Here is a 17,288-nt window from a genome sequence, read left to right as displayed (position 1 = left end):
CATCGACATTGGTCCACATACATCTGAATGTATTAGATCAAGAACACTCTCAGATCGAGTGTCACTCCTTGGAAAATATGCTTTTGCAAACTTCCCCAACACACATCCCTTACATACATCATCATGCTCTGTGCTCACCTCTGGAACACCTGTCACTGTCTCATGAAGAAATTTAAGTGCTCCATGATGTATATGGCCCATCCTCCTATGCCATAGCTCTCCAAGATCTCTAGGATTACTGCTGCTCATGAGTGCCTTAGGAGTATCAAACTGCAACCTATAAAGTCGACCACTCCTAACTCCAATAGCTATGGGTGATTTCCAATCCTTATGCTTAATCAATACATGTGCCCCTCTAAAGAGTACATTGTACCCTTTGTCTTAAAGGACAGATACAAAAATCAAATTCATCCCTAAGCCCGAAACATGCAACACATCATGAAGAGGAATCATCTTACATTCTCCCTCTGAAACTGAATGGTCCCTTTCCCAACTGAGTTGAGTTTGGACATGTTTCCCACAGAGATCTAGATTCTAGTGCTCTCCTCCTTATAACTAGAGAAGTATTCTCTAACCCCTGTCATATGAAATGACGCCCCACTATCTATGTACCAAACACTCTGTGAGGTTGAGCTAACCATACACGCTATGAGTGCAAACTCATCTTCCATTCTATTTGAGAGCTCATCTGCACTTGCTGAAGCTGCAACTTGCTTCTTGCCTTTCTTGTCATTCTTCTTCCTTTCTGGGCAATCGCTGACATAGTGGCCAAACTTGCGACAACCATAGCACTTGATCTTGAACAAGTCTTTCTTCTTCTTCTCACCTTATGGATTTGATCCTTTGTTGGACCCCTTCTTTGCTTTTCCTTTACCCGCTAGGGCAATGTTCTCCTGTTCCGCCTCACTTTTCTAACTCTTATTATTGGCTCCATTTACAAGGCTTAGTCTAAGCTCCTCCTGAGTGAAGTCACTCCAAAGTCGATCCCAACTTGGTAAGGTGTCTCATCCATTCACAACTTGAACAAAGACATCCCACTGCTTAGAAAACCCATTTAGGGCTATCCGTACCAACTCATCATCACTTGGTTTATCTCCAACAACCGCTAACTCATCTTGACAAGTCTGAGTCTGGTGAGGTAACTCGTCACATCTTCTCCCTTATTCATTCGGGTATTCCTCAGCTTTTCTCTAAGAATCAACTTCCGATTAGTGGTATCATTCTGGTACAGATTCAGAATGGCATCCCACATCTTCTTTGCAGTATCTAACTTTGCAATATGTGGAACTATATGATTCTCGATACCATCAAGGATTAGCCTCCTCACCTTGGAATCATCCTTCTTGTATGCTGCAAGCTGTGTTGCATCTGAAGGTACAGTCACAACAGTGGTAACATATTCCTTGATACAATTCTCTTCTAGCAATAAAGAAATTCTGGCTTTCCAGACACCAAAATTAGAGGCTCCATCCAATCTGTCCTAATCTCTTAAACCAAATGAGGCCATCTCAAAGGTTAAAGCAAATAAAAATTCTAAAGAGGTTAAACTAGGTTTTATAAACCCTCAGTTTCCTTCGCCTAGGGTAAATCTCTTCTACCCTTAACTTAGCTCTGATACCATGTGAAAAATCTATTACAATTACTGATTATTATCCTCCTATCTTTGATATATTATTTGAGCAACAAATATTGGAAAATAACATAGCTGTAATTTCACAAACTCATATAAATGCACAACACAATGAACACAATATTTTCGGACAATTGTCCCTGGAAAAACCCTAAAGGGAAAACCAGTACTGCAGATGAGGAATATATATTAACTATAACAAATCAAGAGATACAAATACTGTTTGCTTGTTACTGGCAGAGGTTCGACGACCTCCCAATTTCTCCTACTGAGATTCCACCCCGCTACTATCCCAATGCTATCATTGCACCCTTGCTAACACTGCAAGACTACTTGCTAACACTGCAAGTTCTTCACACAATTCATTCATCGTTTTCCAAATGCCCTCTGACCCCCTTATATACTACTCTTGTTGGAAAACCAACGGTCGAGATTAATTCTCAATCAATGGCTGAGATTAAAAACAACTAAACAACCCTAACCAAATTGGTTGCTAGAAGTTTCTAAAAAGAGTCAAATAATTAATAAGAACTGTTTGAACTCTAACTACATTTGTTAGCAAACAATTATTTACTAATTATTTAGCAAATGGACAAACAACTGTCCAAGCTAACAAACTAACAAACTAACACGCCGCAGAAACTAGGCCTCCCATACAATTAGTATTGTGGGTGAATCTGATTTGTTGTTGCCTACCTAAAGCCTCCTATAATTAAGCAAATTTTGTGTGAAGAATATTGTACAGGATGATGTACGTGCACTCTGAGCTCTCTGGATTGAATCTGCATCTTACACGTTTGGAAATTTGCAGGAATCGACTCGGTGCATCTTACACATTTGGAAATTTGCAGGAATCGACTCGGTGCTACTAATACAGTCACTTGCACGGAAAGCAAGCCAGTATTTGTTTCTTTTGGGAAACCGGTGGCGAGATGGGTATTGACGGGCCTCTGAATTCCCCCTGGAAAGGTGTATTATAAATTCATCCCTGGTTTTGGTGTAAGCATCATATTTACTTTACACTTCCCATTTTGCTAGGATTTGTTGTAGAGGAACAGTTTGCACATATTTATATTTTTTATTATGCGACTTCAGAATGGTTTCCATTTAGGGGAGAGGGACCAGTAGTTGTACGGGGTCCAATAGTCATTATAGAAATTGTGCATATAATATCCAGTCTTGCCACATATCTATACTATATAATGTAAATAAATAATCCACATATAAATAAAAAAAAATGTCAAATGTTATCAAAATGGACCAATACTTGAACATAAAAGAACCTATAAATGTTATATAAAAAGGCATAAATGCATTAATTAACAAGTGAAATAGATCATTTTTTGTTTCAAATTAAATATCATAGTTATCCACTATAAGTGTGTCATTTATAAAATAAGATACCCACTTAAACAAGTACTCTTGTCATAGTGAAAAAATATTATTCTTATGTGTACAATTATTGGGGTAGCAATGTATATGCATTTGAGTATTTCATATTTGTAATTTGTCTTATCACAAATATAAAAGGTGAACACAATAAATACCTTGTTTTTCTCCATGAAATGTGAGAGATTGTCTAAAGATTTAAGTGTTCAACAATTGGTCCTTTTGTGTTCATATAAGTTTTATTTTATATCATAATATGTTGTTTTTATGTTCAACTATTGGTCCTTTGGTGTTGGATATAAAAGTTAGAGATAACACACATTTATGATTACTAATAGGTATTTGGTCCATTTAAATTTCATATAAGTTATATTTTACATAAAAATACGAAATAATATTAATTACAAATGATATTTTTTTATTCAACAACTAGGGATTTTTAAATTAAGTTTTGGTCGAATCTTTAAAAAGTCATTTTTTTGATACTTCACACTAGACGTGTTATTTTGACGACTTGCATGATGAGTCATGCCTTCAAACCTTAGTTGTAGATAGCTAAGGTTTGTAGATAGCTAAGTGTCCATATTACATTTCTAAAAAAAACAGAGGTCTTACGATATTCCATGTGACGGCTACATGTTGACGAAGTTAGCCCTAACGACTACTGGTCCCTCTCCCCTACCAATAAGGACTTTTCTTTATTGTGGCAATTGATCCAAGTTCGACAAAGCATGTGGAGCAAAGCATTTTAATTATCTAAATTCAATATTGACTAAACTTTTTCTTTTTAATAGGTGTTTGAAAGGTTATATCAATGTTTTGATGGTTTAAATTTTTTATTGACATGATTATCAACCAATCTTATTTTGATAAGTCAATATTTTGTTAGAAATCTTATTTTGATAACTGTCTACCTTAATGGACCCAACTCTACTTTAACGTTGAATATTGTTCATTGTAACCAAAACGACATCTATACGTGTATTTTATTATATCATTTCTTGTGAATTTCATCTATATTTTTATGTCCCTTCAACAATATTTTCAATTGCTTATTTTCTAATGAGTCATTTGTTTAGTGAATTGATCGTGACATAATAGAAAATTCGGTGACTATACAACAATGTTTGCCTACCTATCATGTTATTTGGATGCCCCCCTACGTAGTATTAGCGTTTTGTTCTTCACCATCTGTAACTTTTTTCTTTGGCTGATGTGATGACTACATTAGCATTTAATATCCGGTGGTTATCGACTTTAGTGGGTGGAATGATTAGTTTTGGGGAACAAATCCAGTTTTATCAGTGAACTTTTTTTGGACAAGAATGCTTAGAAAACTATATTTATTCCATTTCACAAATTGTTTCATTTACATCCATCATTTAGGCTACAATCGTTAAACAACATTCAGCCATTCTTCCAGGCTTACTTCTCTATTTCTGCATAGATATATCCCCATGTTATCCTATTATTTACAGGGGAAATTCGACATGACTTGGAAGTTTCTCAAAAGAGTTCTTCCGTGCAGAGGCCAAAATGGTCTTGTCTGCTACAACGAAATAGGCTGCTCCAGTGACTGCAATCATATAAACAAACACATATTATTCAGCTGAACTCAAATTCCTTCCCTAATAAAAAAGAAAAGGAAAGAGAGTGATATACATTATATACCTAAAGAGATGATATGTGCCTGAGCTGCATATTTGAGATTCGCCCTTGCCCAAGGAATGGTCCGTGCTCCCATCACCTGTTTTCACAATAAACTCATATCAATTGCATTGTATATTAATGAGATTCAAACATGAACAAAAGTAAGCAACGCTAATAAGATTCAACTGTTTTTGTAAATTCATATCAATTACATTACATATAATGAGTAGGCAATACTAATGTTTAGGACAAGGCGTGAAGAAGAGTAAAAGTGATTACTGACCACGGGGATTGCAGATGCTATAAATGCAATTGTCGCTGCCTTCGCCCCTGCTTTCACCCCGTCTGTATTCAAATTTATATGCAATCTAGTTTGTTAGTTAACATCAGGTCTCACACTGCTTTCCAATCAGAATCTTTTTAACACACAAAAGATATAAGAAGTCTAATCTGATCAGGAAATGAGTGGAATTGGGGAAAGTAAAAATGAGTGGTGTGATTACCGTGTGAGTATTGCTTTGCTCTGTGTTGAGAAATGTTATTAGGGGTGTTGCTGTTGAGAAGAGAAGGCATGGAAGCCATGCTTATGTCCCGCCTCCTCACTGCCCACCACTCCCTTGCATCAATTGCAATACCCATGATTCAAAATGAATATAATATGCTTGATATTCTCTTATCTTCTGTAGACTGAACTTATCCACACAGCTTAGATGCGCTCAGGTGCAGAGATAATAGAGCAATGAGGTATAAATAGAAGCAGAGTGCAGGAGTAGGTAAGTGGAGGAGGGGAATTTTTGGATAAACCGGGGTGCGCCGCAGAAACAAGGCCTCTCATACAATCAGTATTGTGGGTGAATCTGATTTATTGTCGCCTACCTAAAGACTCCTAAATTTTCACAAATTTTGTGTGGAGATTATTGTACGGGACGGTGTACATGCACTCCGAGCTCTCTGGATTGAATCTGCACCTTACACGTTTGGAAACTTGTAGAAATGGACTCCGTGCTACTAATAAAGTCGCTTACAGGGAAAACAAGGCAGTATTTGCTTCTGTTTAGAAACCGTCGGCGAGGTGGATATTGACGGCCTCCGCATTCCCCCAGGAAAGGTGTATTGTATATTCATCCCTGGTTTCGGTGGAAGCATCATATTTACTGTCGAAACACTTTACCCATTTTGGGATTAGTTGTTGAGGAACATTTTGCACGGATTTATATTTATTTTATGACTTCTTAATGCTTCCCACTTACCAATAAGGTCTTTTCTTTATTGTGGCTTTTAAAAATTGATATAAGTTGGGCAGGGCATGTGGAGGCAATTGGGCAGAGCATTTTAATTGTCTAAATTTTATTTTATGTTGATTAAATTTTTCTCATATGTATTTTACCCGTTACATGATGCAGTTTATATTTGTTTGGCAGGATCATCAACTAACCTGATATTAACTACTCAATATTTGGTTATTTTTTCTTTTACTTAATTAAGAATTTGTTATTACGATTTTAGTTGATTGTTTAATTAAAATGATTATTATATATCATATGGTGCACATTAGTTCTTCTAAATTTTTTTGTATGAATAAGCGTCTTTATTAGTACTTATAAAAATTATATTGCACATATTCACAAAAAGGTGGGTGGAAAAGTCTCACAACTTAATGTCCAAATGAGGCTTAAGTTTGGAGTAAGATAACATAAAACATGAACAAAGTTGCTAGACAATTAGAGCAAGAGTAGAAAGAGAAGAAATCCTAACCACCCAATTGAACTCATACATCAATGAGGTTTGGGTTAAGCATAGAAGGGTACCATATGTCATTGTTAGCATTATTTTCTTCATGTTTTCCTTCAGTGACCAACCAAGTAGGAGAGATAGCAAGAGCCAACTCAAAACATTTGGTAGATTCTAGACAACCTAAATGATTTCCTCCAATAAGCCGCAAAGAGTAAAGCACATATTTATAAGTTGTGACCAACCCAGTTGAGAATGGTCCCTTAACGTAAGAGGAGGAGAGGCTTGCAAATGGGTCTCTTGGTGGTCATGAATAGACTAGCTACAACCATGCCCACCCATGAAGAGATTGATCTTGAAGGGAGGAAGGAGTTAGGGAAACCTTGAACACGTTACATGGGGCATGGACCCAATAATCTATTAATACTTGTTAGTGGATCATATCAAGTACAACTTTGTTAGCTTGGACTTGAATATGCAATAACAAATTAGAACAAATCATAGTTTTTAGTATAGATTAAAAATTGTTGATCAATTTTGGAAATCCTAAAAAAGTAGCATAATTTCTATCTTTCCATATGCTAAAGAGAATCTCCACGTTGAGAGCATTCCATATTTGAATGAATTTATGTGGATGTTAGGCCAATCTCCTAATCACAACAAATTTTAAAAAATGGCTTTGATTTGAATGACTTTAAGAACTTATAAATCTAGGAATAAACATCCTTAGCTTTGGGAAAAAACCGTAAGATATATTTGAGAGATTCTTGATGCTAACAAAATGGTCATTAAGAAATAGGACTGCCTAAATGAGCCAATTTGGAACCAACAGGGAGACCTTTAAAAAATAGATACTAGGTAATTTGAGCCAATTAAGACTTTAGATTTATGAACCTAATGTTTTTGATTAAGAGAAAACGGGTTTTGATGGGCCCCTAAACCCCATTACAACATAAGATCAAAAGATAGTCATTAAAGCACTACAAAAAGCAAGAGACATCAAACATAGGAAAGACACTTGACCAACAAACAAAAGGCCAACAATAGAAAGACAACAAAATAGACTGACAAAGAAAAATCCAAGGCTAGGTAAAGTTCTTAAGCAGCTCAACAGCTTCCATCTCTAGTTGCTCCACATTCTCAGAAGTCTGCTTAATTTCCTCAATCTCCCTACTTTGGCTTTTCTTTTTTTGGTGTTCGCATGTGTTCTTCTACCATGACCGATCTCCTTATCTTCAGGAGTGTCTTCCTTCACCTCAGTGATGTCCCCGTAGGCCTAATCCCCTTGATCACTATCAAGCTTGCTAATAAGAACTTTCATGCTTGCAGAGGCAGCCTTTAAGATCTTATGGCTATGCTCCCCAATCTTCTTGAGCGTATTCTCAACCCCTTCTAGCCTTTTTTTAGTAGCCCCATCTCTGTTCTCCAGGATTTGGAAGCTATAACGTTGTGCATTAATGATCTCCTCAACATTACTGATTGCTTTGGTAAGTTCACTTAAACAATCAGGGAGGGAACTAAATTTATCAGTGCCAATAGCTTCTAAAGTCTCAATTTTGTGGCTTCCTAGGTTTGCTTGGCTTTTATGCTTGTTATTTCCTTCTGAATCCAAAGGAAATTCTTGTTGAAGCTATCCATACCATTTTTAAAGCAAAGGTCGATATCCAAATGGGAGCCATCCTAGGCCTTGTCTCCCACAGGATTCAAATTCACCTCCAGACCCACCTCCTTCAAATCTGCACTCTTAGCTTCCTTCATGGAGGTGTCCTCCCCAGCCAAGCCCTTATCCTTAGAACCAATTGAGAAGGGCAGAGGGTTCTTAGCTCCCACATCCTCATTTCTCAGTTTTTTCCTTTTATGCTTCTGGCTAGAGAGGATTTGGACCTCTTCGCTGTCAGTCTCCATATCATCATCAGTCTCATCTTCCTCCTCATACCAGCTTTCATCATCCTCTCCCTTCTGCTTCCTTCTGGCCGACCCTTTACTCTGATCTGCTTTCCCTATTTTTCTTCTTTGCTTGCTCAACCCAACAATATGGAGGTCATCCTCAACTTCAGCTTCAGTGTCGTAACCTTCACCATCATCATCATCTGATTCTTCCAATTCCTCGTTCGACTCAGAAACCTCTGCAATGTTCAGATGAACGGTGGTATTCTTGATGTGATTGTACAAAATCACCATCAGACCCTCAAGCATAGCTGGATTGGTTTTGGGGTTGGAGATAGCGTCCTTTATCCCAGCATTTAGGACACAAAACAAATAATATGAGATGAAAATTTTCTCCTTAAACAGGAAATGGTTGAGAATAAAAAAATGATAGTTGTAAACCCTAGTAGATCTCCCATCTAAAGCGATAAATTCCATAATAACAAACAAAACTCGTCGCCAAATCAACTTAATTACCTTTGGGGAGTAGTAAGTATGACTTCCCTTCACCAGCCTGGCTTTCTCCTCCTCATTCTTAGGGAATTTCTTCTCTGCAGCATCAAACAACTTCATATCCCTATAGAACCTGATACTGTCCATCGGTAGACCCGTAGCCTCAGCAATCATGGTCTCATTCACCTTGACCTTCCTACTACCAATGGTCAAGGTGCCCTTATTCCATCCTTTTTTGAAAATCCTACCGTTTCTCTTGCATTCTCTCCATAAAATCAACCATTTTAGCTACTTGCAGCACAACCCAGATCTGAAGACGGTCCCACCATTTATCAATTTTGGTTGCCTCTGTTCTCTTGTGATTTCCTCCCATTTTCTTATCGATTTCTATCAACTATGAATTCCTGCAAATACCACTCTTCGCAATGGACTTTCTAATTAGCAGAGAAGAAACCACTAGAAGCCAATGGATATTTCTAATGCTTCTGCTCGAAAAGGAAAAAAGCACCCACAAAGCATGCGAGGTAATCCAACAATTATTAATATACCTCCTTCTCGGCTACATACAAAACCATTTATTAATGCCATGACCTCCCCTATCATCTCGGGAAATGATTTCAAATCCGGCCTTGCTTATCATGATATCTTTCATAAATTAAGATGTCACGTGCCACTCAAGTGAGCTCCCCCTCGCTATTCCAAATCTTGATTTGCCCACTCCGTACTGCCTCATTGGCGGCCTAGTCAGCACTCATGTTGGCCTCTCTGTAATCATGAGAAATGTAGCACTGATAAAACTCCTCAAGCATCTCCTTGGCCGAATCAATGATATTTTTAATCGTCCATGAGGGTTGGTATTTACTAAGGAGGCAATTGATAATGTTTTTAGAATCCCCTTCCAGCCATACCAATTTGACTCCTAGATTGTGTGCTAATTTGATAGCTTGGAGGGCACCCATAGCTTCAACAAGATGATTAGTTTGAATCCCCAAGGGAAAGGCTACCACCCCAATGCAAAAGCCAACACCATTCCGAATAACTCCACCACAACGAACAGGCCTTGGGTTCCCTTTAGCAGCCCCATCGAAAATGGCCTTAAACCAGTCATTAAAGGGAAAAGACCAACTACACATACTTCTTTTGATTTGGTTGGTATTGATGTCCATATAGGCTAAGATGTTTCAGCGACTTAGAACATCAAGATCCTCCTTACTATTGCAGTAATGATCTAGCCATCACATTCTCAACAAAGTTATATTTTATCTTGGCCCAAACCACCTGAAAGAGGTTAATATCATTCCTGAAGTATCTTATATATTGTGGGTGAATCTGATATGTTGTCGCCTACCTAAAGCCTCTCCTAAATTGCGCAAGTTTTGTGTGAAGAGTATTGTATGGAACGGTGTACATGCACTCCGAGCTCTCTGGATTGAATCTGCACCTTACACGTTTGGAATTTTTTTTTGGCAGAAAACGACTCTGTGGTGGCAATACAGTCGCTTGCACGGAAAACAAGCAAGTATTTGATTCCTTTTAGAAAACGGCGGCGTGGTTGGTATTGACGGCCTCCGTTTTCCCCAGGAAAGCTGTATTTTGTTCATCCCTGGTTTTGGTGTAAGCATCATATTAATTACTCACTTCACGCTTCACACTTCACACTTTCCATTTTAGGATTAGTTGTAGGGAACACTTTGCACGGATTTATATTTAGTATATGACTTCACAATCCTTCCCACTTACCAATAAGAGCGGTTGTTTATTGTGTCTCTTAAAAATTGATCAAAGTTGGGCAGGGCATGTGGAGGCAAACGAGTAGAGCAATTTAATTGTCTAAATTTACCTTTAATTAAATTTTTTCTTTTAATATCAGTTTAAAACGTTATATTGATGTTTTGACGGATTAATCAGCAATTAATTTTACCCGTTAAAGGAACTTGCAGTTTATTTTTTATTTATATGATCATATTAGTTAATATTTAGTTAGGAATCTTTCTCTTTCTTCTATTTTTTCTGGTTTATTGGGAGTTTATTATCATGGTTTTAGTTAGTTGTTCAATTTAGTTAATGATTAATATATCACATAGTACACATTAATTTATATAGAGATTTTTTAAATGTGTGTCTTTATTACTAATTACAAAATAATATAACACATATTCACTAAAAAAATACAGGTGGAAAAAGTCACATCTCTAATGTTTAAACACAACTTAAGTTTAGAGTGGGATAACATAGCTTTAGTATAGATTAAAAGTTGTTGATCAATAGAAAATCCTTAAAAAGTAGCATAATTTCTATCTTCCCATATGCTAAAGAGAATCTCCACCTTAAAAGCATTCTAGATTTGAATGAATTTATGCAGGATGTTAATCAATCTCCTAATAATAACATATAACAAAAAAATGGCTTTGATTTGAACGTCTTGAAGAATCATGATTCCACTTCTTGTTGCTAACAAAAAGGTCATCAAGGAATAGGAACACCTATATGGGCCAATTTGGAATCAATAGGGAGACCTTGAAAAAGTAGATACTAGGTAAAGTGAGCCAATTTAGGCTCTAGAACTATGGTTACTAGATTGAAATGGGTGACTACAAACACCACTCATTGACTTAAGGTGGGCACTAGGAGAAAGTGAGGGGAAAATAAATGATACCTTTAGTAAGGCTTATATTTCTGAATACAATGTTTGGATACCACTTCTAGCTTCCACCAAGGTTTGCAAGATCTAATTCCAATTTTGTAGACCTTATCAATTGGGATGACTTCTATAATTATGCCAAAGGTTTCTCAATACTATTTGGAAAGCTACAATTGAGCTTTGGTTTCATTTCAAAAAAATATATTACTAGTAGTTTTGAAAAAGATATCCAAGAGTATTTTGATCGCTTTATTGAAAAATATAAGAGCATGAACCCAAGGAGTCCTTGCAAGAGGGCAGTTTTAAAAATGAAAAACAGAGCATCAAAGGTTTTATTGGTTCATGAAAAGAATAACAGGAAAAAATGAATTGTTCTAAAGAAGTGAAGGCTTCATAGCTTCCCAAGTTTGCCAAATAATTTTCATCACAAAGGTTCCTTGAATCTAAACAAACTCTCTCATCATAAGAAAGGTATAAAGTCCAATCCCCTTCTAAGATAGTTGCCCATCTAGATGACTAGAACAAATGTAGTGCTACACTAAAACTTTTCAAGATTCACTACCCTCAACAACATTAACGATCCACTTAGTACAAACGCCTAGGCCTTGGTGTTGAGTTTAGAGTAATCACAATCCTCCTAACTCATAATACAATAAAACTCCTAATCCACCCAATGAAAAATTTGGTGATTATCTAGAGAAGACCAAAGAAAATCATGAAAAAGTTTCTCTAATGTCAAATAAGAAGCTTTGGAGGGAACCTACCAAGTGGAGTAGTAGATACAAGTAAGAATAAGAATCTTAAAGTAGGTCTAGAATACTCCTATTAAAATTAAGTTGTTGGTGATTTAATAATTTAGTTTATTTTCATTTTTGGAAAGAAAATCTTTCCATAAAGAGGATGGACAGGCACCGGGAAAGTAAAGGGTGTTCCCGAAAACCTCAAAAATTTACCATGTTCAATCTAGTTCAATCCAATATAATTAAGCCAATAAGACTTACAAATGAAGGACTCTTAGTAGTACTGTGTCTTGTGCCACTACATGGAAAACCCTGAGACCTTGCAAAAAAAATTGAAATACTATAAAGCCTTATTTATGTTATTTTTTCCTCCACGAGAGTGAGAAAATGATCATCTACAAAATGACCATTCACTAATTAATCATATGAGCTAGGTATATAAATAACTTTAAATAGTAGATATGAGAAACAAAATGAGCTAGGAGGTATCCAAACTCTTTAGCAAAAAGCACATAAAAATTTCATGAGAATTCTCTTAGCTCTTGATCAAAATTATTGATATCCATCATTATGAACAAGTGTTTAAAGGTCACAAGAATTAGATCTCGAATGAGATGAATATTTGAAACAATACCTTAGGATCTTGTCCCTTATAGGCTTTCTCATTCTCAATGAATTGTTTGTGATTATCTCCTCACTCTAGTTGATCTTCATGAATTTAGCTTGAATTCATTCACCTTAATTCATTTGGAAAAATTATAAATAAAATAAATATTAATTTTATACCTAAGTCAAGAGATTTAGAGTATATCAAAAACTAAAGATCAATTACTCTACTCAATTTCTCCTACAAGATTGCTACCAAGGGTCTTTATTTAAAGTTAGGCCACCTTCTTCTATACATTATGCATCTTTAAAAAAATATCTTCATCAAGTCCGAGGATACTTTGGATACTATTATTGCAATTTAAAAATGTATGGAATCAGCCTAGAGATTTCATTTAAAGGTTATGTTCATCATGACCATATTGAGTGGCCTTTTATCCTTTCCATGCTTCAAGATTTAGGATTTGGCCTTTGCTTTGTGAAATATATTTGCAGTCTTTTCTCAAATGCCTCTAATTGTTTGAATTTCAATGAACATCTATATAGTGTTGTTGGGATTTTTAGATCCATCCATTAAGGATGTTCTTTATCCCCTACTCTTTATGAGCTTTTTGTTAAGGGCTCTAGACATATTTTCACCAATTTTGTTTCCTAAAATCTAGTCAAAGAAATTTTTTTAAAACCATTTTCTTAGCTTAATTATTGAATGACCATTTTACTAATAACTCTTTTCTTACTCTTTTCAAAGATTAAGGTAACATCAAACAAGCCCTACATTGTCTTGGATATATTTTCTAAAGCATCAAGTTCCTACATTTCCTGGTAAGAAATTCAATGTTATAAACAATCTTTGTCACCTAAATTTCCCTAACTTGCACTTTTGGGTAGAAATATATTTAGCATGTATTCTATATAATATTTTTGGGAATTCCTTATAGATATAATTCCTACCCATCCTCTTTATTTTAGGTATCTCCAAAATTGAAAAGAATCTAACTTATTGGATTATCATTTAACCACTTTCTTTTGTAGGCAAATTCTAGGTGTGATCAAAGAACTTGACAAATACTCATGTTTACTAATAATCTTATTTGGTTCCTTCTAAAGCTTCCAACAATAATTTTTGAAAATATTCTCAGGTAATTTCTTTAATCCCCCTCTAAAAATCATAGAGGTTTTCATCATATCTCTTGGGAGTTTTATTGTCTTTGTCATGCCTTTGGAGTGTTGCGTTTAATATTCCCTCAACAACAAGGATTACCCTTGTGTTCCAAATGGATTATCTAATCTTTTAAATCCTTTGAACCTTTGAATACTTTATGTGTCATTCCATCTCTATTGGTATTCCTTATAAGAAGAAATTTTAGTAGGGGACTTTCCTTCACACTCTTCTTATCATGAAGAAGCTCATCTAGATGCAAGGTAATTTTGTGATGAAAATAATTTGGAGAGCCTAAGGAACCATTAAACCCTAATTTGTTTGGATTGAAAATAAATTGTGCATAGGGATTTATATTAGTAAGTAATATATATGGTTGTTAATTATTATCTCTTGTAAAGATCATCCTTTATCCAAGACTCCATGGATCCATGCTTTGAAGTTTTTCAAGAAAAGAATCAAGAACCTTCTAAATTATTTTCAAAATTGATAAGAATTTTCTTGTCTTGAATCCAAAGATAATTTTTGAATGTTCAACTAGGAATTCAAAACCTTCTAGGTCATTATTCACTCTATTCCATAAGATATAATTCACAAGATTAGAGTATGTTGTTTCAATTCCTAGTGGAAATATTGGAAATAGTGTCATGACACATTATTGCACAATTGCAATCCTCATAAGGGATATTCCTATACTTCTCAAAACTTATATATGATTACCATTTTGAACCATAGATGGTTGTTGCAATCCTCTTTGATTTATTGGCAACATAGTTTTCAAACTATTTGGTTGGTCATTCTAGAGCCCTTTCCTACTCATTTTTCCTAATGTATTATTTTCTAATGCTTTCCAGTTGGCTCTAGATTAAGTCATGTTAGGATTCAAAATCATCAATGCCCATTTTATTTCTATTAAGAAAATCTCAAGCACCTCTTATAGTTTTATCGTAGAGCTCATGTGCATGAACTTGGTTTCATGATTTCTTTAGACCTTTATGGCCCAAGCCATTCTTATGGCATTTGGATTTTGTTAGGGGATTGGCATAGAATCCCCTTTGGATTTACCCAAATTTGGTATGATTTGAGGGTGAAAATTATTTTCAACATATAAAAGGTTTCAAGGATAGAAATTCTACTTTATTTTCTAGATGTTTAGTTAATGCTAATTTCTCACTTTATACTAAATTTATATATTTTTTAATGCACTTATGGAAATCTAAGTCCATTCCAAAAAGGTTGTAGTTGAGGTGGCATATATTCTCATATGCTCTTGGATCATCAAAACAATGCTTTGTGCTCTACTACTAGACTCCCTTTAATGCTTGCCTCTAGCCAAGACCATTTTCCGTCTTGTGGGTATCATTGAGGATGTAACCAATTTGCTTGTGGTCAACAAGATGCACATTCTCATGCTTCTCAACCTCCTATAAGAAGACCTAGAGATTGGTCTTAGAGAGGGTGATCTTTGCTTGCCTACAACTAATTTGCTTCTCTATAGGTTCTTGGCCATGGGTTTGGTGGTTGATTAGACTTTGGTAAGTTCCTTTGCCTTCCACATGCTATATCACCCATTCATTACACTCAAAAACTTGGTGAAGATAATAAAAAATGATGGTGATGATGATTGGGAGCCTCTCTAGAATATTGTAGGCCCCATTTACATATAAGATAAATTAAATGACATGAACCCCTCCTTGTTCCACGAATACTATAACTCTTGTTATATAATGACTTTTTTTGTAATCTCTTAAATTTTAATATTTTTATGTAAATATATAATGTTATTCTAAAGATAATAATAGTGACTTATTCTCTAAAATCGAATTGTTTTTAATAAATTTAACAATCATTTATAAAATTAATTCCCTTAAAGTTACTTTCTACTCTCATTATTTTTGTCATGTATTTATTTCAAAGTAAATTATAATTATGCTCTTTCTTTTCAAAAGTCTACTGACATCCAAAGTCGCTCAACTTGACAAATTCGATTAACAACTCTTGTACGTGGAATGATTATTTTACCCCACACACTAAACAACATATTAAACCTAGAGAATGTCAATCAACTCTAAATGTTTAACATTATTAAATGTAGAAATGTAGCTTAATGTGTATAATTTAAATCGTTTGATTATTTTTGGGAAACGTAGCACAAATCCAGTTTTAACAATGAAATTCTTTGCCAAGCATACTTAGAAAACGACATTTGCTCTGATATTTTGCATTCTATCTCACAAATGGTGAGAGGTTAACTTGGTAATGTTTCACTTACTTACATCTTTTAGCCTACAATTCGTAAACAACATGCAGCCATTCTTCTAGACTCACTTCTTTACTTCTGAATAGATTTATCCCCAATTAATTCTATAATTCACAGGGGAGATTCAACGCGACCTGCAAGTTTTTCAAAAGAGTTTTTCCGGGCAGAGGCCAAAATGGTCTTGTCTGCCACAACGAAATAAGCTGCTCCAGTGACTGCATCCCCAATAAACAAGCATATATATCATTCAGGTAAACTCACATTCCATCCGCAAAAACAGGAAAAGGAAAGAGAGTAAAATATATATTATATACCTAAAGAGATGATATGAGCCTGAGCTGCATAGTTGAGATTCGATCTTGCCCAAGGAATGGCCCGCGCTCCTATCATCTATTTTTTATAATAAATTCATATCATTATTACATGCAATTACTGTATAAGTTTTGAGTAGGCAACACTAATATTTAGGACAAGCCATGACCAAGAGTAAATATGATTACTGACCACAGGGATTGCAGATGCGATAAACGCAATGGCAGCTGCCTTTGCCCCTGCTTTCACTCCATCTGCTTACACACATATATGGAATGTTATTTTGAGAAGCTATCTCAAACAATTTTCATAGACTCTAGAAATATCATGTTTACCATCATGATTAGAACAGGTAATAGATGGAACATGCTTGTTTAGCGCTATGATTACCGTGTGAGCATTGCTTTAAACTGATTTCAGCAACGGCATTGGGTTTAGGGAGAGGAGAAGGCATGGAAGCCATGCTTATGTCCTGCCTCCTCACTGCCCACCAGTGCTGTGCAATACCCATAACTCTATAATTGAATTAGAGGCTCTGAAGCTGCTAAATCTTTGAATACAGAACGAACAAAATGGTATCAGCTGCAGAAATAAAGAGGCAAAGCAGGTGTATGTATAGAAGCAGCGAGCAGATGGAATTGGGATCAATCTGAGTGGTTGTCGGTAAAGCCTCTTGTGAATGATCACACTCGGAAAGAATTTTTTTCTTGTTTTTAAACAATGAAACATACCTACTTTTACCCGCTCTTCTTAAACCTGCTCTGAGACACAGATTTACTTTCCTCTGCTTA

The 17,288-nt window shown here is 35.6% G+C and overlaps 2 protein-coding genes across 2 annotated transcripts; both read right to left on the bottom strand.

The window, feature by feature from the left end:
* Window positions 1-4,345: 4,345 nt before the first annotated feature.
* LOC131059815 (early nodulin-93-like) lies at window positions 4,346-5,404 on the bottom strand. Its single transcript, XM_057992843.2, has 4 exons — window positions 5,173-5,404; window positions 4,953-5,014; window positions 4,691-4,766; window positions 4,346-4,595 (listed from the first exon to the last, which is right to left on the bottom strand). Exons 1-4 carry the CDS (start codon window positions 5,306-5,308, stop codon window positions 4,492-4,494), a joined length of 378 nt encoding a protein of 125 aa, XP_057848826.2. The 5' UTR covers window positions 5,309-5,404; the 3' UTR covers window positions 4,346-4,491.
* Window positions 5,405-16,296: 10,892 nt separating this feature from the next.
* Window positions 16,297-17,008, bottom strand: LOC131059890 (early nodulin-93-like). Its single transcript, XM_057992946.1, has 4 exons — window positions 16,888-17,008; window positions 16,690-16,751; window positions 16,500-16,575; window positions 16,297-16,400 (listed from the first exon to the last, which is right to left on the bottom strand). The coding sequence occupies exons 1-4, from the start codon at window positions 17,006-17,008 to the stop codon at window positions 16,297-16,299; spliced, it is 363 nt and encodes a 120-aa protein (XP_057848929.1).
* Window positions 17,009-17,288: the final 280 nt, after the last annotated feature.

This window comes from Cryptomeria japonica, chromosome 10, assembly GCF_030272615.1.
Source record: "Cryptomeria japonica chromosome 10, Sugi_1.0, whole genome shotgun sequence".
NCBI classification, from domain to species: domain Eukaryota; kingdom Viridiplantae; phylum Streptophyta; class Pinopsida; order Cupressales; family Cupressaceae; genus Cryptomeria; species Cryptomeria japonica.
The sequence above is the reverse complement of the archived record's forward strand: the minus strand, read 5'-3'. Positions and strand labels throughout refer to the sequence as shown.